This window comes from Drosophila miranda, chromosome 4, assembly GCF_003369915.1.
Source record: "Drosophila miranda strain MSH22 chromosome 4, D.miranda_PacBio2.1, whole genome shotgun sequence".
In the NCBI taxonomy this organism is placed as follows: Eukaryota; Metazoa; Arthropoda; class Insecta; order Diptera; family Drosophilidae; genus Drosophila; species Drosophila miranda.
In genome coordinates this window covers 8,614,242-8,636,550 of record NC_046677.1, presented here as the reverse complement: position 1 = coordinate 8,636,550, position 22,309 = coordinate 8,614,242, and the positions used below count along the sequence as shown (strand labels likewise).

The window sequence follows — 22,309 nt, the reverse complement described above, 5'->3', positions numbered from 1 at the left end:
ACTGTTCAAAAACTGGAAACTTTATTCACAAAACACAAAAGTATCAGCCAAACCGAATGAAAACTACAGAACCGATGAGCCATATTAGCCAAGTATTCTGAAAGTTGTAAAACAGTATATAAGAAAAGATGTTCTAGAATTTTTACACTGACTACAGACCTTCGATGACAATGAATTGACTCTCGTGCGCGGAAGTTTGGTGCGAATGCTGTCCGTGCTTCTTGGCTTTATCTGTGATCACAGGAAGAGATGACTGCGTAAGATATAGATCGTTGTATGTGGACCGGACCGACTTACGATGCACTGTGATACTCCGCTCCGTTTCGCCCAGCGCATTCTTCGCTATGCATTTGTACTCGCCAAAGTCTCGCTTGGTCACCGGTCTCAGAGTGATGCGCATCACAATCCGATAGGCGTGATCCACTGCAACGGACTCGTAGGAGCCACCCTGCAGCAGCTCCGTGTCCTTCAGCCAGAAGTTCACTGACGCCGGCTGCGACTCTGTGATGCATTCCAGGGTCACTTTCTGGCCCAGACCCACATAAATGGTATCATATCGTGTCCAGATTGTGGGCGCAACTGTCAGGAAAATAAAGGAAATGATACTTTTATGATATATTCTAGATAAATCTCTCTACTTACAGTTCACCACCAGCATGACGCGCTTGCTCACCGTTGGAGGAACGCCATTGGAAGCGATGCACAGATAGGCACCCATGTGAGTCCTCTGCACTTGCCACAGCGTGAGATTTTGTCCTTCGACGCTGTAGACTTCTCGATCGCCCTCGTCTGTTAGCCAGAGTGGGGTGGACTCCTCGCGGCGCCAGGTGATGGTAGGCGTGGGGACGCCTGTTGCATAGCAAGTGAGTGTCACGTTCTGTCCCGTGGCACGCACCACATCCTGGCTGGTCTGAAAGTCAACGATATCGGGTGGCACCACCACATCCAGGTAACCCATTTGACTCTTCATGGGATCTGTGTTGATTTGGCACATGTACCTGCAGCGAACATGGTATATTTCAGCTCTTGGCCTGTCCCTTATTGAATAGTACAAACCATCCGCGATCTGATTCCTGGACATCGCGTATCTTCAGCTGCCAGATGCGATGCTCCGTGTGGGAGATGGCAATGCGATGATTCTTGGTGATGACATGGTTTTGTATGCTGAGAATGGTCTGCGTGTCCACCCGCAGCCAGGCCACCTTGAAGCTAACCAGCTCGTGGACCACACAAGTGAGCAGTGCGTCGCGTCCCACGGGACTGGTTACATTGTTGATGGGGCCACTGAACTTGGGATCCGCTAGAAAGGCAGGTTGGTTGACATTTATGGCTCTGCTTATTAGAGTACTAAATGGGGCAGATATACTCGTAACGTAACTGTGAGATATGCCAGGGGTAGCAGTCCACCATGGGCTAATAGGGGGGTGGTTTATGAGGCTTGCAAATGCTAGATGTTGGCCTTTCCGCTGTACCCATTTAAAGGAACTCGGGCGAGAAAATATAATTGAATTTACAATAATTTGTTTTTTCGGAAATGTTCGGCCGCCTCTCATCGTTGGCCATTTCTAATCCACATTTAAAAATATAATTATTTAATTTCTTTTCCCCGCTCATTTCTGCCTCTGTCTGCAGAATGTCAACGGCCTAAGGCGAAAGTTGTCAACGCTTGCCAGATGCCCCGCCAAAGTGGTCATAGAAATTTCCTAAAATTATCCAGCGGCCATAAATTTGACCAAGCTAACATTAAGCGAAGGCAAACAGCAAATAATCCAACAATTAGTTAAATTAACTGTTTATTAGGGATGACCGCCCCGCCAGTCTTTTGGTTCTTAAGATGTAAAATTATGTGCAGGAAGGTTTCAGTTTCATGCATTAGAAGAATTCAAAGAAACGTTAAGAGTTTTCAGTAATTAATCTTACAAAAGTTCAAAAACCTGCAAGGCTCAAACTGATAATTTCTTAGATGGGAGGGGGGTAAATGGAATTCAACTCATCGCAATCATTTCCAGTCAAGCTCCGCTCCCCGACCACAAGCCTAAGACTTCGACATTTGCCCGTCAGCCTCTAACCGCTGGGAGACCCAACCGCACACACAGAAGTCCAGACCTCAGACCTCAGACCTGACACCCCCTAACAAAGGCGGCAAAAAAATAGAAATCACATCACATGCCTAACAAGTAGCATGATTTTGTGGCCACGCTGCGGTCAGGAGGAGTGGAGCATGGAGTGTGGAGTCGAGTCCTTCTTTTCCTCACACACAGCAAATACCTAAATTACAATTATGACCAAATAATAACCCGAAAAAATGCAAAAGTCTAATAGAGCAGAGGGAGCTGCTAGTACCTAGAAAATTGTAAAAAGCTGGCTACTGGCTCTGGCTATGGCTCCACCCTTACATTTGCCCCGTCGCGACCACTGCCATCACCATCACCTCTTACACTGATTGCGGTGCGGGTGTGGGCGTTTTTCAGCACAAACTAGCATCCAATTGGGGGGAAGGAAGCCTACGACGATGCCATGCTATATAGCCTATAATTTGCGATTATGTTTGGGTTCGGTATGCCGGGCACACACCACTCCACCACTACCTATGGGTGTTGGGTATGGTTCGGTTCGGGATAGGGTAGGGGTTACCTTTCGCCATTGTTTGGCTGCCTATGGTTGCTGCTGTTATTGCAATTTGGTTATTGCATGTTTGCATATTGAAACATTCCAAAGAAAGGGACAAGCGAGACTTTTAACCATAATACACCTCTGTGTGCCCGAGTATGTGGATATTTTTCATACGTATGTCTGGCAGGTAATGCAAATTCGCATTTAACTTTGTGGCCGCTAAATGGTTTTCCTGTTTCTAACTTTGTGGCAGGAAATTCCCTGTAGTCGCATAGAATACGATACTCTATATGGTCGTAGGGGTTCTATTGTTGTCTCTTGACTCTATATATCTTTCTTCTCTTTCTAAAAGCTGCTCCGATTCCGTTCGCTTTTCTATTGTTTTTAAGATTCAGCTAGCATTCTCTTTGGTAATTCTCCTTTGAGTCATACTTGGCTTTCGCTTCGATCTTTAATGTCTAAGAGTCACAGCTGGAATCCAACTTCTGTCTTACAGGTCCTACTATATATCTTCACCAGGGAGGAGTCCTTTCCCCACACTGTTGAACTTGAAACGGAAAGTGAATGTCCTGTCTGTTAGACACTCCAACTGTCTGCCGTTTGCAGGCGGAACGCAGCACAACCAGCACGCAATGTCTGCCAAAAAAAAAAAAAGACAGCACCCGTACTGCACCACCGCCATCCTTAACACTTCAGCAGCAGAAAATCAGTAGCACGACCAGCCACAAAAGAGTGGAAAGAAAATTGCGCTGAGTGCAATAGGAAGTGGAAAAACGTCGCCTTTCCGCGACTGTCTGTCTGTCTGGCTGTCCGTCTGATGGCCTGCTGGGAGGAGGAATGGAGTTTTGGGTTCGGGGGGTTTTGGGACATCATTCTTGGCCCGAACCACTCACTTCTCACTTTCTTATCGCACACTGCGGCTAGCCTGCCAATATTTCTGTTTATTTTGCATTTGGCACATTGATTTAAGTGTACCAATATTTCTGATGTATTTATCGCATTTATCGGCTTCCCAAAGTCAAGGAAAATTTGTTTTGTTTTTCTGTGATGTGCGCTGGGTTTTTGAGCTGGGTTTGGGCTTTTTGGCGCACATTTTTCCAAGCGGAAGTTGCTGCTCCTCGCTGCTCTTCTTCCTCGTCCCTATCCCTTCTGTCTGGGGAATATGTTGGCCACAGTTTATTCACTTATGGACTCGTTGGACTTCCGATTGCCAGGCGGTAGCCACCCGTACCATTTGGCGCCCACTGCTGTTGCTTCTGTTGGTGTTTATAACGCTTTTTGTTAGTACTTTTGTTTCGGATATTTTCCACGTTAAATGTAGTCAATTAGCTAAACCTTTGCTGAGAAATTTACGAGTATGTTGCCGTTTAACTGATGTTCCTCAAAGTTTTACTGATATTTGTGGGTTGAAAATTAAAGGATCGACTAGACCGCGTTAAAGTTAAGGGACGATTTTTTAGTTGAAACATTTCCAAGTGATTTTTCATCTGTTAATTTTAAATTGGGTGTTGTATTTGAAATATATTTAATTAAATGTACATTATCTTCATAGAACTTGTATTTTATATGGTATCTATTTTGTACCTTTTTTTAAGCTTTCGTTGATATTAATTATAATTATTTAGTTTATTCTACGCAATGTTCATCCCTTTTAGATAGCTATTTAGAGCCAACTTACAGTTGTTTAACTCCGAGAAGCTGGCCCGGCTCAGACACACGCAGTGCAGCAGGAGCCAGACACCAGCGAAGGCTTTTCTCATATTCCCAGCTCTGGTCTGGCTTCGACATCCACTAAAGTGCCAACCAAAGTGCGAAAGTTTTGCCTAAATGTCGTACTCCTTTCTTTTATCCTTTCTCTTTGTTGTTGCCACTTTCACTGGCCAAATAGCCGCCCAAGCCGAGTTTCCGCTGCACTAATGTAAATTTATTTTTTCCGGTTTTTTTGTTTGCCAAAGTTTTTGCCTTGCCGGGGACGAACGTCTGCACACAGTTGGAACTGGCCGCGAACTGCGAGCGGCGCTGATAATCAAGTGTCAAAATTCATATTCAAAATTCAAATGCTGCCTGGCGATGGCGTTGCGCATGTGTCTTGCGGGCAGGCCGAGTGGCAATGGGGGCGAGATTGGGCGGTGCGGCCAGTAGTCAAGGTGCCCCAAGCAGTATGGCATAAAGTGGAGTGGATATGGCTGGGGTGGTAACGGCGAAGGCGAAGGCAAAGGCGAAGGTATGCAATAGTAAATGTTTCATTCATAAAGCGCCCAACGTAATATTTTCATATGCACGTGACGCTCGTCGCAGTGCTACTAGCTTTTGCTCCTAGCACGACTATGTGACACCGGACACTAGGAAAAGGACATTTGTTTGGGCGTACATGGGGCGTATATACGAATATACCATACATGGGAATGAAAGGAGATATCCTGGCAACACTCCCCTTCGAATTGTTTCTCAATACCCATTCTAATTAACCCCCAAAAATGCCACATTCCACACATACTCGTACTTATTCGAACGTCTGCACATCTCCATCTGCCGCTAAACTTTCGCCTTTCTTCGCATCCTGTGGCGCCTCGCTTTTCTGCCTCGCTTGCAGTTTCCCAACAGGTTTTTGCATGTGTGAGCTTTCCGGCATGCCGCCACGTACGAATATGGTTGGAGTTTGGCTCATTATTTGCGCACAATTAGCGCTTTTCAATAGCGATAACAATAATGATAATAGCCAAGTTGTTGTTCTTCTCCCGGGGGGAAATCTTTTGCTGGCATATGCAACTTTCTCTCGGTGCAGAAAACTGAAGAGTTTGCTCGAATTTGATAGAGCTAGATAAAGTCAAAGTACGAGTAGCTACAAACAAATACATATACTACTCTTTCGAGTATGTATGAGCAAAATCATTTTCTTTCGCGATACTCAAGTAGTACAGGACTCGTTATTAGCCAGAAGGAAGCGGAATATTATTTTGTTGCTTTATTATTATAAATTTATTGTATTAAATCTCCTGAGAACCCACTAGACTATTGAAAATATCCTTGATCTTTGATATGGACACCATCGAGGATGTTTCCCCGATCACAAGGCCCGATATAGTATATCTTGTTTATCCGTTATTTGATTGCCAATAAGGCGTACCATGGATTCCTGTCATCGGAGAAATATCCTCGATCCTTGGATAAGGATAAGTCGTACTTATTTAGTTTTCTCGGCTATTTGTGTGCTAGATCTGGGCGTGCTATGGCTTCCTGTGATCGGAGGAACCTTATTTTTTTGGATTATGGCGATGCTTCTTCAGAGTGTAGTTTTAGATGTTTTTTCCATTCAAATTGTCAACGGGTTTTGTGTACTCACTAGCGCCGCCCAGCGAAAGTTATTTATCAAAGACACAAACCATTGTGTGGGTGTGCGTTAATATAGTAGCGCCACTGCACACTGGGCGGAATTCCCAAATAATTGGCATAAATTTGAAAATTTTGTTGAAGCAAATATTAATTATATTTCAATATATTCTTTCCTATATATGAAAAATCAATGAATGTTTTTGCTAAAAATGTAACCCTTTCATTCTCATAAAGCTTCAAAGTCATTCTGTGTTAAAATTTGTTATTTGTATATCGTTTTGTTTTGTACAAAAAAAAAGGAACCCAAATCAATGGGCTCGTTTTGTGTGGAGTAAACACTAACCTTCTGCGTGTTTGTGCAATATGTAATGTATGTGAAAATAAAGTAGAAAGTCTTTAAAAGAGAGTAATAATCCCATTCGCGGTTTTTTGCGGCTCTTGCGGTACTTTGAACTATTAATATTGTATTGATATACATGTATTGATATTGATATATGATGTATTTTTATTTTCGGTTATTTCATTTTTATTTATTATCTATTAATTTATTAATGTTTTCATATAATTTTATAAAATTATAAAATTGTAAAAATAGTAATTGTACACAGCACTGATTTTCGTGCTTTTGTTTTGCTCCTGTCTTACTTCGCATCCTCTTTTTACGATCTTGTCCGCTTTTTATCAGGCACACATACATACATATGTATGTACATATGTATATGTCACTCATTTTCGAGCTTTTCTTTTGCTGTCTCTTTCCTTATCGTACTCCCGATCGCAGCAGTTTTTTACGGCGCACACATGCATTTAAATCTGAGACTCACGTATTGGTTTTTTGTACCGCCGTTTTCCTGTATGTTTGCAACGTATCATGTATACATATGTGCACATAACGGTGTCCCGGAGAGACGCTGTCTTTTCTTTCATGCCTTTCATTCTGCAGTTGGTTTCAAGAAGAAAAGTCGAACATTTTCAATTTTAATTGCGGATTGCCCGGATGGATGCCATCTACCGGTTTGGCACCTTCTTCGTACATATGTGCCGATCGCAGCTCCAGCTCCACCTCCGGGCGTTGGAGCCGAACATATACCGTACGCCCAAACGTATGTGCCGAGCGCAGCTCCACCTCTATACGATCGGCAACACGTAATCCACACTGCCCGGACATGTAGTGAACAGCATGTTCACGACATGCTGAATTTCTGGAAGGAAGTTGCGAAGGAGCAGCAGGTGCAGGTAAGGATATCGGTGTTTATCGAGTTATTTGATCATGGAATGATCCTTTCTTTTCCCTCAGGCGCAGACATAGCAGCAGAAACCGGCGGCGACACAGCAGCAGAAACAGGCGGCACAGCCTTTAGCTGAACAGCAGCAGCCCCAAATCTCGGCGCCATCATTCATTCACTACGCCTCAATCAAAGTAAGTAATCTTTTGTCTTTACATCATTGATCACCAACACTGACATCGCCGCATCACCAACAGCAGCAGCAGCATCTGCCGACTGCTCAGGCTCAGGCTAAGGCTGAGGCATATGTGAGCTCCCCATGCCAATCTGAGGAGCAACAGCATGAGCAACAAACGCCAGAACAGCAACAGCAGACGCCGTTTGAAGCGGATCTGCAGCAGAGCTTGGACTGTTTAATGGTAAAAGAGGAGCAGCCTCTGCCACCCCTCACACCGCTGTCGGAGGCACAAGAGGAGCAGCCGCTCCCGTTGGCAGCGGGGAGCCCCCAGGGGGGTAGCATTACAAATCCAACAGTTGTCGACGTGCTGCAGTCCAGCTCTAAGCTGGAAAGACTGTACGTAAAACTGGTAGCGCGGAAGAACATAAACAGCAGGATGAGCGCGTCTGAGACACGTCTAATCTGCGACGGAGCTATCCAAATGTACAAGAAGGAAGGAATGGAGCTGAACTTCTCCCAATGCAGAGAGCTGGGCAGCTGTTGGAGCTGTGTCCCCAGGAGGACCACACTCTTTGGTGCCGGAAGGTGGGAACTAACTGTATATACAATCGTATTCGTACCCTTAAAAGAACCCCGGAAGAAAAAAAGGTAAGTTCTAATTGTAACAACAAAATCGGACAAATAATTAATGCAAATTTTCACCAAGCAGGAAGCCTTGCAGAAGCGAAAACAACGGACAGAAGCAAAACGTTCCTCTGCCACATCTGCCACGACCAGCGACAGAGACACGCCGCTTTCGTAATTCCAGCGGTGCATCGATACGTTACGTTCTCGTTCACGTTTAGCATTTCCTTGTTGAAATTTTCGCCCTTCAAGGGTGCGAGTCTTTTGTTCAAATATTTCAAGCCCCCTGTCGAGCCTTTTGTAACCTTGATATCGGATCAAATGTAACCACGGCCAATAAAAGTCGCCTAATCAGTTATTAAATGAAGAGTTGGTCGGACGCACACAAACCACGATCCCTCTTCGAACAAAGAGTCAACGTACACCTACAGCTCCACACCTCCACAATGGGTCTACGAAATTCCAAGTCGAAGCGTAGCTATGAGGTGACACCTCCACAATCTGAGAACCAGAGCCCACCCCAGACGACATCCCCGACACCCACCGCGGTGCCACAGATGAAATCTGACGACACACTCACTTTTAATTTGTACAAAAGTACACTTTTCCAGCGGTCGGCACTGTGGTTAGTACGCTATCTATTTGCCTGAACAACTTTACACCAGAAGCCATCTTTGGCGATAATCCTGAATCCGATGTCTTGAGATCAGAGCTAATGAGCAATGAACGATACAGAGCCAACGTTGAGCGTATTATGCCATGGCTAAATAGACGCGGGCTGCTCGATTTTGTAGTGGATTCTGTGGAAACCCCCGGAAAAACTGAATAACACATAAGATTCAATATTAATATTTACTACAGAAACAAGATATTAGATATTATATACTTTTTATATCTGATGATCACAATACTAAAATATCAGCAGCAGAAGCAAAAGCAGGTAAGACTTCGCCCTACTTAGTAGCAAACTTGATGGCCAAATATATGCTTGATATAAAGATAGCTGCGATAGCCAGCTTCTTCAGATTAGCACGATTCACGCCTTTAATTGTACGAACCACTTCTAGATTGAGGCGGAACACATTCCGACTCTCTTCTATAAATGCAGCCCGCAACTCGTCATCAAAAGAGCCATATTGGCTGTTAAACACGCGCCGTAGCCTTGCCTTCAGTACATTAATCTGGAGAATAAAGTAGTTACATGTAGTATGAGGTACAACACAATTTAAAACCCCAATACTGACTTTGACTGGAAAGTATGTGGCCTCACAGCCAGGTGGGCAAATCGTGACCTGAGCTGGCATTGGGCGCGCCTCCAAGTCTTCCTTATCCATACCAATAGAGGCAGCATTTGCAGTGGCTACCTTGGCATCTGCTTCAGCCTGCTTCTGTTGCTCCTCCTTGTCACCCTTGGGGAAAATCCACAGCTTGCGTGCAATCATTCGCTTCTTTTGCAGCATTTGGCCGCCTGACATCAGTGCCATGTACATTTGATACGCATAGGCAAAGAGAAGGAGCTCGTTCTGGGCCGACACCTTCTCCAGGTGTTTTAGATATTTCTTGACAACGGGCCGCGGATCATATGTGTCCTTCCAGTTGGCACCGTAGAAATAGGCAAAGTCCCTTTCGAATGCCTCGGCTCTATGCAGCTCCTTTGGCAACAAGCGCTCCGGCAGACGGGTCTCAAAGAACTTGTATAGTTCGTAGGGCTGTCCAAAATCGAACATACCGAAGGCGAATTTTGCATTTACCAGAACGTCGGTCAGATTATGCACATCTTTTGTTGCTTTCCTCAGTTCCTTTGTGAACGTCATATCCACATACCCGTCATCGCCCAGGTCTTCTCCGGCCTTGTTATCCGCTGATTGTTCCTCGACCGTTGACATTTTGCGCAGTTCTCAAAAAATACAAAATTATTCTATATTACGACGTCTTTGTTTTAAAAAATCTATGTACAAAATATCATCCCTGTTTTTGCTCGCTTTATCGGTTTTCGATTTCTTTGGTATTTTCTGTATTCTAAAAACTGTTCTGTCTAATCAGTTCTGATAACATGGAACGCTACGGATCGACAACAGCCGCAACTCTACCGCTCTTGCAAACTAGATAGTTGGCCAATTGACGAAATGTTCACTAACCAATGAAAACATTGGTGAAATTAACAAGAAATTTAGAAGTTTTGACATTTATATTGCTTCGAATCTTCAAAAGTGCAACCGAAATATGCGCAGATTTAGAAAAAAACATTCACAGTGGCTATCAATAAAGAATAGACAATAAAGAATAGACGCACAGTCTTCAATTGGGTACACCAAAGCTATCTTATGATGAAGCAGGAACACATTTTTGCAATAATTGAACTCCGCAGTCTGTAAGATTTAGCCGACCCCTCAAAATGGAATTCGCCAAAGAAACAAAATATCATATTCTTGCAGAAAAAAACGATTTGAACACACAAAGAAAAAACTTGACATGTGTAGTAAAAATTTCAAATGAAAAGAAGATCATAGGTCTCATACGACCTTCACGTGACTCTTATAGATGGAAAAGTTTTAAACGTTTTAACGGGCACAAAATCTTGCCAATTGTGGTCAATATGTGGTGCAGGCCCAAAAAAAACTTATGATACAAATTCCTTTAAGCCAAATCTTTGGCATCTTCATTATAGGACAAGTCCACTTCATGCTTCGATACGCATTTTTGAATTGCTGCTTAAAATATCATATAGAATGGGGTTTAAAAAATGGCAAGTAAGAAACGAAAATGACAAATTGGAAATGATTGCCAAAAATAAAACATATACAAATAAGATTGTGGCAAGAAATGGGATTGCATGTGGATAAGCCAAAACAGAATGAAAGCGGAAACTCGAACGATGGCAACACTGCAAGAAAAGCTTTTTCAAATACGAAACTATTCGCATCAATTTTAGAACTCGACTTGCTGTTACTTGAGAGTCTGCATACTGTTCTAATAGCTATTAACTGCGAACTTGCAATCGGCGCTATAACATTTCAAAATTTATCAGATAAAACCATTAGATCATACATTTTGCATTACTCATGGTATCCTAAGTCACCAACTCTCCATAAGATTTTAGTTCATGGATCACAAATAATAACTGCAGTTTTTTTTCTGAAGCGAAAAATAAATTTTACAAGCGTGGCCGGCTTATGCACGCTCGACAAAATTTGCGGGTAAATAATATGATGGATGTATTTTAAAGATCTATGGACTCTTCAGATCCTTTCATCTCAAGTATATGCATTTAGAAAAGGGCAGCTCGACAGAAAAAACAAATCCTTCCGCGAGATGTCATTGAGCTTTTAGAAACACCCAATTATAATTTTCTAAAAAATATTCAGCCTTTAAATAATGATTACAGTTTTGATTATGACTCGGATGAATCGGAAATAGACAATATAAATCCATATTTTTTTAAATTAGCTGTACAAAACAACTAAATGATAACTTTACATAAATTGTCAGAAATAGTTAAATAATAGAATAAATTAACATAAAACCTGGCATTAAGTAATTTAATATCTTTAATAATTTTTCATCCAAAAATTTGTTTTATATTTTTATATTTACCACTATTACATCAAAATTAAAACACAACAATCCATTCTTTTAAAATTATAGTACTTTATTTATAGCTCTCATAACTTTCCTTTGTGATCACGTATACGCTGTGTTGCCATATATGGGCTATTGGGGTAGGCGTGGTCAGGGTAGGGTAGAGTGCTATATTTATCATATATACCAAGTTTGGGAACTTAACTATGTAGTTCCTAGTTTAGTTAGTTTTCTGATCGCCTGGTTGAACAGACTGCTGAGCACGTCATCTTGGTAGCCATTTCCAGCGAATGATTCTTCTTCGTTGAGACGTCTCTCAGCGTTGCAAATGAGCCATGGAAACTCTCCTCAAAGCTTACGAATTCCAATTTTGATTTTAGTATTCTATTCGAGTATTCTAGTTCGCAATGTCGCTACGAAAGGTTGTTTATCTATTCATCTGCTTGTCAGCCGCCCTTTTTCCGATGATCTTGGGTGAGGAGAAAAAGAAAATTGTTTTGATATACACAACATCCATCCGGGCACTTGGAGAACTAAGAGAAATCGAAAATTCCCACATGGAACACTTGACCAGCTATGTAAGGTCTCTCCACAAAAAGGTGGATACTCTAAAAAAGTGAGGGGAGATAAACGATTCGTTCCAAAGATAAACATTTAACTGAAGGAAGTTTCATAGATACCTTTGTTCTGTGGCCCATGTGGATCTGGATAGAATTGAGAGCCGCGTTCAGTACGTGGCCAATCCTCTGAATGCGCTAGGACTGCTGCGGCGTGCCCATGAAGACTGGCCCAAGTGGTTGTCCTACATCAAAGATCGGGAAGATGTCGAGAAAATGGATAAACTTGTGGCACAAATGCCTAATGCCGTGGACATGAATGAAGCCCTAATGGGTTTGGAGCGTATCGAGCGATTCTATGACTTGAAGGCTTTCGATATGGCCAATGGACTAGTAGCGGGACTTCAACTCGAGTAAGAACGCGGCCAAATATTTCCCATTTGAATACAGATACAGCCAATCTAATAATTCGACAGTACTCGCATGTCCGCACCCGAGTGTCTCATCCTAGCTGACTTCATGTACAACCGATCGGAATATACTAGAGCCGCTGAGTGGTACAGACTGACATGGAATAACCTTCAGTTACCACTGAATCCGGTTGCCCGAGAGTTCTACCGCCCCAAGCAAGAGGAAGTTCGAAAAAGATTTCTCATTAGCAGACTGCATGAAGGTTGGTTCAATTTGAAAGGAAACAAACTGATTCTCAAAGTGATTTACTTCTGGCAGGCTCCATCGACCATATAAATGAGTATCTGGAGGAACTGTCGCAGGATCCTGCAATCCCTTTGGTATATCTAAAGCCAAAGCCCGCAGCGACTCTCATTGAACGGGGTTGCAGGGGCGATTTTCCGCCACGTCCAATGTTGGTCTGTCGCTACAATCACACCACAACTCCATTCCTACGCCTGGCACCGCTCAAGGAGGAGGAGATCAGTCGGGATCCACTCATATGGTTATATCACGACGTCCTCTACGACAGCGAGTTCGAACAATTGACAGTCAACCTGACCAGAGAGGAGATGGTGCAGGGCTACACGGATAACTACACCACGACAGAGAAAGAGCGAATTTTCTATGTCAATATATTTGAAGGTAGCGGCGAGAAGTTGGACAGGGATCTGGTGAACCGCATGACGGACATTTCGGGTCTGCTTGCGGGAGAGCACACACAACTGGGAACAGTCAACTATGGCCTGGGTAGCCATTTCCCGGAGCACGGGGACTACTCAGACATCAAGGCCAATCCGGTACGTTACCTGCAATGGAAACCACAATAACTATACCTTCAAATCCTACATCTGATTACTTAGGAACTCGTTGAAGAGGGCGACCGTTTAGTTACCTTTCTGTTCTATGTGAGTAACTTTATAATGTCATATCATGTTCTTTTGACATCATTTATCCACCTAAGATGACCGATGTCCCGCTGGGAGGTGCCACCATATTTCCGAAAATAAATCTCACCATCCAGCCGAAGAAAGGATCCGCCCTGTTCTGGTACAACATTCACAACGATTGGGAGCCGCATGTGCTAACACGGCACGCAGTGTGTCCCACGATCGAAGGCAACAGATGGAGTAAGTTATATGTATATTACGATAGCTATTACTATATTATATTGTTTTCTCTATTTAGTTTTAACCAAGAGTTTGATGGCCTATGATCAGATGTTTGTCAAACTCTGCTACAAGTAGATCCTACCCTTCTCTTCCTACATTGGGTATAAAATGGCCATTTATTTAAAAATATCTTACAATCTATGGCTAAATACACACACCTTCTTTACCTTCTTAAAATGGTTATAAATACTACTGAGAAATTCGAGCTATATCTAATAGGATCTTATATTGATTCCCAATAAATATTACTTCGTTTCTAAATGCTATTGCTAATGCTAATGCTAAACTGATTCCAAATCCTCCCACAGACAATACGTAATGTGCCCAATATGAGCCACAGGTCTGGTGGGATATCCATATATGAGAGTAGTTTCATTTCGGTTTGGATACAGATCTTCAAATCTCTTCCTTGCCATTAGCATTGACTGCTGGCTTGCTGGGTGGCACATAGAACCACCAGGCACACAGAAAGAATACCACGGATCCAAGCTTGCAAATAAACGCCAAAAGCCACATATAGCTGTCGGAGAATAATAATAGTGTAGTATAGGTACTCTATAGGTAATCCTTCAGCTTACCGGCTTATATAGAAATTATCGTAGACGAGACAGGCTCCTCCTCCCTGCTCGTCGCAGGACTCGTGCCACAAAATGCAGGACTCATCAATCAAAGCTCCGAATATAAGAGGAGCGGGTATAGTGCCCAGCAGCCGTACCTTGATCCACTGCAGGCCCAGGGCAAAGGAACGCTGTTCGTCTTGAACGCATCTAAAGGATGGAAAGCCAAATATGATAAAAAATAATATAAGAATCCTTCGCAGGACATGTCTATAAGTAGGATACCTCAATGTGGCGGACAGAGCCGGCATCGTAGCGAGGAACGTGAAGATCATCAGGACGAAACAGAGGCCTACGAAGTATGGCAGACTCTGGCACGTGGAATCGCACTTCAAGTTGGTGGCATCCGGATGTAGAGCGACGCCATCGTCCACCCATCCGACACTCTCGATGCAGCTGCAGTTGTGGTAGCGCTTCAGACTCTCGACATGCTCCTCCTGGCCACAGCCGGCGAAGCAGGGACTGTAGTACATGACGCCATTGGTGCCGCAAATGGGATCGTAGTTGGTGCGACTGCAGCCACAGTTTGCATTGCAGTTGGAGACCAGCTCCGGTGGTCCGCTCCTGGCCTCCAGATTGTACGAGGTAGTGACGCCCGCAAACCTCGGATTGGGACAAGACACCAGAAAACAGAAGGTGAAAAATGCCGCCACCGTGGTGGCCATCAAACACATTTTGATGATGCCGCTGCAGGCGAGATTCCACTTCTTCACCAAATAGCCGCCCAGGAAGGTGCCACCGCCGCCAGCTGGCACCGTAATGAGGCCCATCACCAGAGCGGAAAGCATGGGCGAAATGCTGAACTGATTCTCGATTTGCTTGGGCAGGAAGGCGGCGAATCCGGCTATAACCAGACCCTCTGTAGCCCCGGCCAGGTTCAGGAAGAAGAATGTGGGATTCTTCAAGAGACTGAGTACCGCATGAGGCAGTTGCCCCAGTCGCCGCCGACCACCGGACAGGCCACAAGATCCATCTGATCCCTCCGATCCCTCTGATCCAATCTCCGCCACCGTTTTGGTTGCATGCGCCTCAGAGACCTTCTCCAACTGCAGTTTATCCGCTCCCGGCAGTGATTTCGGATAACCAAAGATGGGTATGGCTATAAGGAGGCACATTCCCGCGGCGAATATGAAGCCCAGCCACCAGGCACCAATCCAAACCTTGCTGTCGCTGGTCAGGCTCAACCTACGAGGAGATGGGAAATCGATTAGACTCTGTGCTGGAAAGGATTGGGGTTCCGTTCTCCTGCCCTGCTCCTGTAAATTAACTGAAATGGGAATTTATGTTTTCCACGGCGGTAACAATAGGTCGCCCAAAAATCTCTCGTAAACATGCAAAAAATCATAAACAAAATTTTACATGTTTTCCACATAATTTAAGGACTTGCTGGAGGGGGATTCCCGAGTGATGGGAAGGAGGTGTAGCAGACATTATGACTTATGGCATCTCCTTGACAATAAGCCCTGCAGTCGACTCTTTTGTATCCATGTGTATCCCTCTGCTTGGCTGCTTGTTGCTTTGGCTTCCATCCACTCCATCCTTCTCCCACCCCCTGTGCTGGTACCCCCATTCCGCTCCAGGGGATGAGGGGATGAGGGGATGAGGGGATGTGGGATGTGAATCAAACAAATGCTCATTCGCACCTTATTTCCTTGTTGTCAGCACGAAATGTTGTTTTATTACTCTCTAGAGATATTTACCCGGCACAGTGCTTTGTGGCATTTGCCGTTGCCAGAGTAACAAATAAGCCCCGCAGTACCCAGCATACTCCTGCCTCTCCTGGGAGCAGCTTGGAGTCACCTGCCAGACCCCCACAAACACTCCTTCAGCTGCTACTGCTACTGCTACTAAGTCGCGCGATTAATAACAATCATTGCCAGCTTATCAGAGATGCACACTTACTGGACGGGGTCCACGGTCATCCAGTCCGTGTAGATGAGCAGCAATTGTCCGCCGAGTACGTAGCCAATGGCGGGTCCGACGGTGGCCATCGTATAGTAGATGCCTGTCAAAAAACATCGAGTTATAGCATCGGAAACTCTTCAATTAAACTTCAATTTGAAACGGTTCGAATTGTCATCGCATCTGGGTTGGATACCAAACTCTCTCCCTTCCAGCTGGTCTTATCATCAGACTGCATCTTAATTTGCATGACAAAAGTCTTCAATTGCGACCTTCGTTTACAATACATTGAAATACAGTGCGTTTCGGGTATTTAAGGCGGTGGAATGTTTACTCTGCTATAATTTCATCTTCTACGATAGTTTCTAAAAACTTAAGCAATCACTAATGATGTCTAAATCTCTGACAAAGAGATTTATCTTATCTCGCATAAGCCAGTAAGAAATCGGAAAATTTACAGAGTAAGTGACTATGTCTCCTGTAATCTGCTTAAACTAGAACTATTACTAGTTGTACATCTTTGAAACGCACCTTACTATCCTTCCTTTGAGGCTTACGCCGTCGAATATACTCTCAGTAAAGGAAAACGCCTCAGCCAAAGCGAATTTCAATTGTCTCAAAGCCAGACAGACAGACAGGACTACTCGTACTCGTACTGAAGCCGAGGCTGGACGGGTTTGATAATTTCACTGTCGTCTTTCGGATGCCACGATAAACTTAACTAAGAGGCAATAAATTTCCGCTGGCGTTCGTTTTCTTCCCAGGACTCGAGTCTAAGTCTGAACTGAGTCAGCAACAATCAGGAGCAGCCGTCGCCGTCGCCATCGCAGGCGGCTGCTCTTTAAAATTGGGTCAACAAGGGGAAGGATGGCTGGAACGGCACGAGACCTCTGTCACAGGATTGGGATCGAGATTTCCTGCGAGCTAGGAGCTGGGAACTGGGAACTGAGCCTGGGGCGCAAACAGTAAATACTGTTTGCTTCCCTTTGTAGCCGATGCCGCAAATAAAAATAAATATTCATGTGTGAGAGTGATACGTCCCTATAACCACCCCAGGAGTGCGATATCCGAAGAGTGTGGGTATTTGTGCATAGTACTTCATTTGTTGTGCGACTCCAGACAAAAGTAAAGTTTTTGCGCGTCTTATCAATGAGACGTTGCCTGCGAAACTTACCCAAGTAAACAGATGACATCTTCTTTGAGACATTCTCATCGATGTATGTGACGCCCAGTGTGAAGAGGGGTGCAGCACCGGCACCATGGAGCAGTTGAGCCCCAAAGAACAGCCACACGGTCCACGTTAAACTATCGTACTCCTCGCGCTCTCCATTCCCAGCATTTACCTCGCAGGAGTATTGCTGCAAGGATACCAGAGATTTAGTTGCCATGACAGCTAGTCGCATGTACTACTGCACCGTTGTCTGATTCAGATTCGGATTCGCATTGGGGCTGCTGCTGCTGCTGCTCCCCATCTCACAGACATTCGCCTCGGCAATGGTGGCCCGATAGGGACCTACCAGGAAGTTGGGCAGCAGGAAGATCAACGAACCAAGACCCATCACTATCAGTCCGATGGCAATGAAGCGCGGCTTGGAGGCACCCTTCCGTCCGCCATAGTAGGTGACAGGCACCAGGCAGGCGAACGAGGCCAAGTCGTAGCCACTGGCCACCAGGCCCATCTGTCTCGAGCGCAGTCCGAAGCGCCGCTCAATGGTTGAGATTGAGACGTTGATCAATCCGTTGACAATCAGACCTGAAAGAGAAAGTTTCGTCCGTCAATACAAGGATAGATTTCCGTTCCCTTTCATCCCCTGCTATCTATCATCTGGGGCAGGGATCATCCCCCAACTTTAGTGAGTGAAGAATATGATTTTATGACTCCAGAGAGGCAGCAGTTTAACAGATTGTAATACAATACAGAGCGGTACAGGATAGGACACGAGGGCGGAGTCCAGTGGTGTTTTGCCTGATGGAGGAGGTGTTACCGGGGGGGCGGGTCATAAATTAAATATCTGTACGACAAATTGATTTTGAGCTTAGGCGCATTTTCTATTATAAATAAATATCTGTTAGTTCTGCGAACGCCTCTCCGCTCTCGACCCACCGCCATTGTATTGCTTAGAATATAATTTTTTTTGTGGGCCCCCCTCCTGAGCATCAAATTCAATTTATTTTCCAATAATCGTCTCGTGTTTGAAAGAGGTCCGGTCCGGTCCGGTCCTCCCGTGGTCATCTGCCGGATTTAAAGGTGTCCTAGGAGCGTGGCAGACGACGATGACACTTACGAGTCATTTACCCCACTAAGTGCAATCATTTAATATTTCACCAGGAAAACCCTGAGACTTTGAAGGGGAGACATGGGCGGGAGTCTCTGAAGTGCGTGTGTGACCTTTTGCCAAGGAAGTGAAGTGCCGACGGCTGCTATGGCTACGTGACAATCTCCTATTTTGCATGGACATCGATTGAAGTAAGTCCTTTTGCGGCCATGTGGAAATATTGATGAAAACTGTTTGTCTAATTAGCACATGATAGACTTTAAGATGCGAAAATCTACATTAAGTATACAAAAAAAATCCTCCCTTGGTGGATATTCCACCTATGATAGATATCTATTCGTGCAGAAATATTGTTTTGTCTCTCTTTTAGATGGAAGAAAATACTAAACACATACGCGTGCTATCAAGAGAGCTTTCAGTTTCATAGGTAATAATCAGAATCAGTTCGAGAATCAATTAAAGTTTAGATTATGTAATATGTTAGCACACATACAATCATATGTATCCGCAGGATTTTAAGTAAAGAAACTGATTCATTATCTTCTTTATGGACCAGTTTTGCCACAGGGTAAAATCTATAGAAGTTCCAGGAAAGGTTCCATAAATACTCTGCCTCTGCCATTGACTTATATAGGATCATCGTTTGGATCAAAACATTCGCATGCATGTGCTTCAACCTGGGGAGTGCAGTCACCAGATTCGAGTCTCATTTCCATAGAAAGATACTCGGGTCTGGTTCTGTTCTGTTCTGCGGCATAAGCAACAACAATAAACCATTTGAACCATTTGATGCATGGCGAGCGAACGCGACAATCCAAAATTGTTGCGGATGATTTATGTTAATTCCGTGTCAACTGATTAATATTTTCGGTCACGTGCCGCCCGAAACCGTATCCGATCCATCCTGTGGGCAAGTCCAGCAAACATTGCAGGCGCGAGAGCAGCGGGTGGGCCAATGGAGGATGGAGAGCGTACTGGTACTGGGGTACGATGCTTCTATGTGACTCCCAAAAGCGAACCGGAAGCATTCCCACGTCGAGGGTCAGTGGGCAGCGCAATGTGCAACAGATGCCGGCAGCCCAGTCATGCAGCAGAGACTGCAAGAACCCAGTTTGCTTACAGCACACGGCCAAGACATAAATACGAGGGCAGGGCAAAATTCAACCAGAGATGTCCACGTGATGACCTCAAATCGAGATCCTACTGGAGAAGATGTTTAAACTTTTCGATTTTCAGCTTAACAATCAATTCGGAATGACATGTAGAATTCAAAAGGAGTTCAACATAAATGTAAGTATTTAAAAAAAAGCTAAAAAGTTATCAGATTGGAAAAAGCATAAATATAAAAATAGTGGAATAGCTTAGATATATATTAAACTATTAGTATGAGAGACCATTTTGGGATGTGTCAAAGTCAAATGCGACTTTAATAAAAAATAATTCGAATAGAAATAATAATAAATAAACATTTTAAAATATTATAATACGTGTATAACCTTCTACATATATCAATACTATTATAATTATTGTCGTATCAGGCAATAAATCATGATTTCCTATATGTGTACATATGTGCATATATTGCGCATAAGAAATAATTTTAGCTCCCGCTCACGCGCTCATCTCCGAGTGTCCTTTTGGCAAGCATCCAAAAATTGCCAAACTGGCCTCTATCCAGCGAATGCACTTTTGCAAATTTCATCTCATCTAATCCCTGGAACATAGCCTAATCCCTCGAAACAGGCATAAACGTGTCGACAGTTTCGGGGAAATTGGCGAATTTTAATTAACCGCGTGAACCCGTCAGGAGTGGAACCCGAACTCGAAGCTAAAGCTACCCGTAGTCATGGACACCACGGTCTCCGTTCAGTGGAGGAGGATGGGCTATGGGTTGTGTTGGGTAAACAGCGATTAACATTGTTTTGATTTATGCCGCCCATGCCCCATCCCACCAAAAATGCCTATGACAACGTCAAGAGATACCATCCCACTCCGACGCCTCGGTTCCTTGTGGAGAACCATTTACACTTCACCGGGCCTTTCAAACTATTCAAAGTGAGTGGATTTTTTGAGGTTAATGCATCCTCGGGCTAGAAAAGCCAACTCCCTCGACTGCTCCAGGCTGATATTAATTTTTAATTTGCGTCTATTCATTGCAACTTCAACCTGCTGCTGGCCCCAGCTCCAGCTCCAGCAACAGCTCCAACCTCAAACTCTTTTGGGCGAAGCGAACACTCTTATCTGTTGCACACAGACTTGGGCCGGGTCTCAGGATTTGCTCAGGATGCTAATGAAGCGATGCGGATGTGCATGGCATTGTCTTTCGGAGTACAGGGCCAGGCGTACAGACTCCTGGTTCAAAGTTTGCCCAGCTCTTTCCAGGAAAGTTTTCTTTATTTGTGTGATAATCCAAGGAAATATGTTCGCTGGCTACAATGTACGAGTATTTAAGGGGGCATAGGAGTTAACTGAGAATGGGGTATATCCTATAAATATTATTTAATTTAAATTTAAATTTCCAAAGCATACAAATACATATATCTTAATCCGGTTAGTGGTTAATTTTTTTGGATGCTTCAAGTGTAACCTTCACTGCGTTCCACAAAAACTGAATAAATAAAATACTGCGTGGGTGGAAAATTCGCGCGAGACGAGCCATTTAAACGAATTAAGTGGCGAGCCCCCACAAGAAACGACTCTCTGGATTCTCTGGACTGGTCTGGATCCAGTGGCCGACTCACCTTGCAACGCACCGCCCCAGCAGAGCCAGAAGAGCGCCCACTTGGCGGTGCAGAAACGTTGCAGCCACTGCGGTTGAAAGCTGCACCAGCCAAAGCGCTGGCCCACCAGTAATGCCGCATCCGTATCCACGTCCTGGTCTGCCCCAGAAGCACTGCCTACCCGGCTGGAGCGGGCACTATTATTGTTGTTCACATTGGCACACTTGGGATTGACGGTGGACTCCAGTGCCACAGGAGTAGCAGCAGCAGCAGCAGCATCCGCATCCGCATTAGTAGCCACAGTTGCCATCGTTTCACTTTCCCCGTCACTCAATGTCCCAACGAGAGAGAATATTTGCGACTGCGATCCGCACCGAACGACACTCGAAGTGGAACTGAACGCAGATATTCCATCTGGCACAGAATGAAGCTCGGCCTCACGCCCCCAGCCTGACTTCTGTGTGCGTGTGCGTGTGCGTGTGCGGGGCCCAACAGCGAAGGACTTGCCACAAACAGAGCTCTGTTAAGAAGCCACCCCCACTGTGGCAGCAGCCACCCACACCAACAGCACATTTACAGCGCGACACATTCATGAATGACATTTTTACGCTACCTTACGCCACACATACACTCACCCACTCGTGCCTCCTTCCACCTGTCATCTGTGCAACATATGTATGTGCATAACATATCCCTTGGTTTTAGGCTCATATCAACAGATGTCATGACGTTTTCATATAGTTTTCGGAAGACCAGTGAATAAGTAGAAGTAGTGTATAAATTCTCCAGAAATAGTCCGCCAGATGATAGATAATTCTTACAAAATAATATTTTATATTTTCATTACAACTTTCAAAAGTTTATTCAGTAAATTTTTCGGTTTAGTAGGTCTGCTTTTTTTCTTTACTAATTTATAAACTTAGATTATGAAAATACGTTTAATTTGCCAATGCAACCAAAAATCATAGGTACAGAATATTAATTCACTGTTCAAAGTACCGAAAGTGTTGATCAATCAAACATTTAAATGAGTTTAAGTTTCGATTGCCGAATTTAGGAGGG

At 44.2% G+C, this 22,309-nt stretch overlaps 5 protein-coding genes across 6 annotated transcripts; 2 read left to right on the top strand and 3 right to left on the bottom strand.

Moving 5' to 3' along the window:
* Positions 1-2: 2 nt before the first annotated feature.
* On the bottom strand, positions 3-4,566 carry LOC108162340 (neurotrimin). Its single transcript, XM_017297035.2, has 6 exons — positions 4,292-4,566; positions 1,057-1,300; positions 643-998; positions 298-579; positions 160-231; positions 3-97 (listed from the first exon to the last, which is right to left on the bottom strand). Exons 1-6 carry the CDS (start codon positions 4,371-4,373, stop codon positions 6-8), a joined length of 1,128 nt encoding a protein of 375 aa, XP_017152524.2. The 5' UTR covers positions 4,374-4,566; the 3' UTR covers positions 3-5.
* A 2,571-nt stretch (positions 4,567-7,137) lies between these two features.
* LOC108161222 lies at positions 7,138-8,873 on the top strand. The gene is made up of 4 exons (XM_017295446.1): positions 7,138-7,182; positions 7,256-7,366; positions 7,430-7,998; positions 8,057-8,873. The coding sequence occupies exons 1-4, from the start codon at positions 7,138-7,140 to the stop codon at positions 8,193-8,195; spliced, it is 864 nt and encodes a 287-aa protein (XP_017150935.1). The 3' UTR covers positions 8,196-8,873.
* LOC108162343 (heme oxygenase 2-like) lies at positions 8,813-9,917 on the bottom strand. Its single transcript, XM_017297040.2, has 2 exons — positions 9,219-9,917; positions 8,813-9,155 (listed from the first exon to the last, which is right to left on the bottom strand). The coding sequence occupies exons 1-2, from the start codon at positions 9,858-9,860 to the stop codon at positions 8,928-8,930; spliced, it is 870 nt and encodes a 289-aa protein (XP_017152529.1). The 5' UTR covers positions 9,861-9,917; the 3' UTR covers positions 8,813-8,927.
* Positions 9,918-11,936: 2,019 nt separating this feature from the next.
* On the top strand, positions 11,937-13,993 carry LOC108164066 (prolyl 4-hydroxylase subunit alpha-2). The gene is made up of 7 exons (XM_017299650.2): positions 11,937-12,169; positions 12,230-12,523; positions 12,587-12,783; positions 12,840-13,360; positions 13,424-13,468; positions 13,525-13,690; positions 13,749-13,993. The coding sequence occupies exons 1-7, from the start codon at positions 11,961-11,963 to the stop codon at positions 13,805-13,807; spliced, it is 1,491 nt and encodes a 496-aa protein (XP_017155139.1). The 5' UTR covers positions 11,937-11,960; the 3' UTR covers positions 13,808-13,993.
* Positions 13,847-22,078, bottom strand: LOC108164065 (solute carrier organic anion transporter family member 4A1). 2 transcript variants are annotated; one of them, XM_017299649.2, is made up of 7 exons: positions 21,269-21,656; positions 17,667-18,004; positions 17,426-17,609; positions 16,252-16,354; positions 14,575-15,534; positions 14,311-14,499; positions 13,847-14,252 (listed from the first exon to the last, which is right to left on the bottom strand). In XM_017299649.2, exons 1-7 carry the CDS (start codon positions 21,555-21,557, stop codon positions 14,129-14,131), a joined length of 2,187 nt encoding a protein of 728 aa, XP_017155138.1. In that variant the 5' UTR covers positions 21,558-21,656; the 3' UTR covers positions 13,847-14,128. The 2 variants fall into 2 exon arrangements, with proteins under 2 accessions (XP_017155138.1, XP_033248478.1); XM_033392587.1 differs by lacking the exon at positions 21,269-21,656 and adding an exon at positions 21,883-22,078 and having other exon boundaries at positions 14,129-14,252.
* Positions 22,079-22,309: the final 231 nt, after the last annotated feature.

Coding starts and splice junctions, on each gene's coding strand:
- LOC108164065 (XM_017299649.2), bottom strand. CDS start 21,557: ATGGCAACTGTGGCTACTAATGCGGATGCGGATGCTGCTGCTGCTGCT. Junction 18,005..21,268: donor CTGGGGCGGTGCGTTGCAAG/GTGAGTCGGCCA, acceptor TTTCTCTTTCAG/GTCTGATTGTCAACGGATTG. Junction 14,500..14,574: donor GCTCTGTCCGCCACATTGAG/GTATCCTACTTA, acceptor TCCATCCTTTAG/ATGCGTTCAAGACGAACAGC.
- LOC108164066 (XM_017299650.2), top strand. CDS start 11,961: ATGTCGCTACGAAAGGTTGTTTATCTATTCATCTGCTTGTCAGCCGCC. Junction 12,784..12,839: donor CATTAGCAGACTGCATGAAG/GTTGGTTCAATT, acceptor TACTTCTGGCAG/GCTCCATCGACCATATAAAT. Junction 13,361..13,423: donor CAGACATCAAGGCCAATCCG/GTACGTTACCTG, acceptor CTGATTACTTAG/GAACTCGTTGAAGAGGGCGA.
- LOC108162340 (XM_017297035.2), bottom strand. CDS start 4,373: ATGAGAAAAGCCTTCGCTGGTGTCTGGCTCCTGCTGCACTGCGTGTGT. Junction 999..1,056: donor CAGGAATCAGATCGCGGATG/GTTTGTACTATT, acceptor TGTTCGCTGCAG/GTACATGTGCCAAATCAACA. Junction 580..642: donor CGTCATGCTGGTGGTGAACT/GTAAGTAGAGAG, acceptor TTTTCCTGACAG/TTGCGCCCACAATCTGGACA.
- LOC108162343 (XM_017297040.2), bottom strand. CDS start 9,860: ATGTCAACGGTCGAGGAACAATCAGCGGATAACAAGGCCGGAGAAGAC. Junction 9,156..9,218: donor CCACATACTTTCCAGTCAAA/GTCAGTATTGGG, acceptor TTTATTCTCCAG/ATTAATGTACTGAAGGCAAG.
- LOC108161222 (XM_017295446.1), top strand. CDS start 7,138: ATGCTGAATTTCTGGAAGGAAGTTGCGAAGGAGCAGCAGGTGCAG. Junction 7,183..7,255: donor CGAAGGAGCAGCAGGTGCAG/GTAAGGATATCG, acceptor GCGCAGACATAG/CAGCAGAAACCGGCGGCGAC. Junction 7,367..7,429: donor TTCACTACGCCTCAATCAAA/GTAAGTAATCTT, acceptor CATCACCAACAG/CAGCAGCAGCATCTGCCGAC.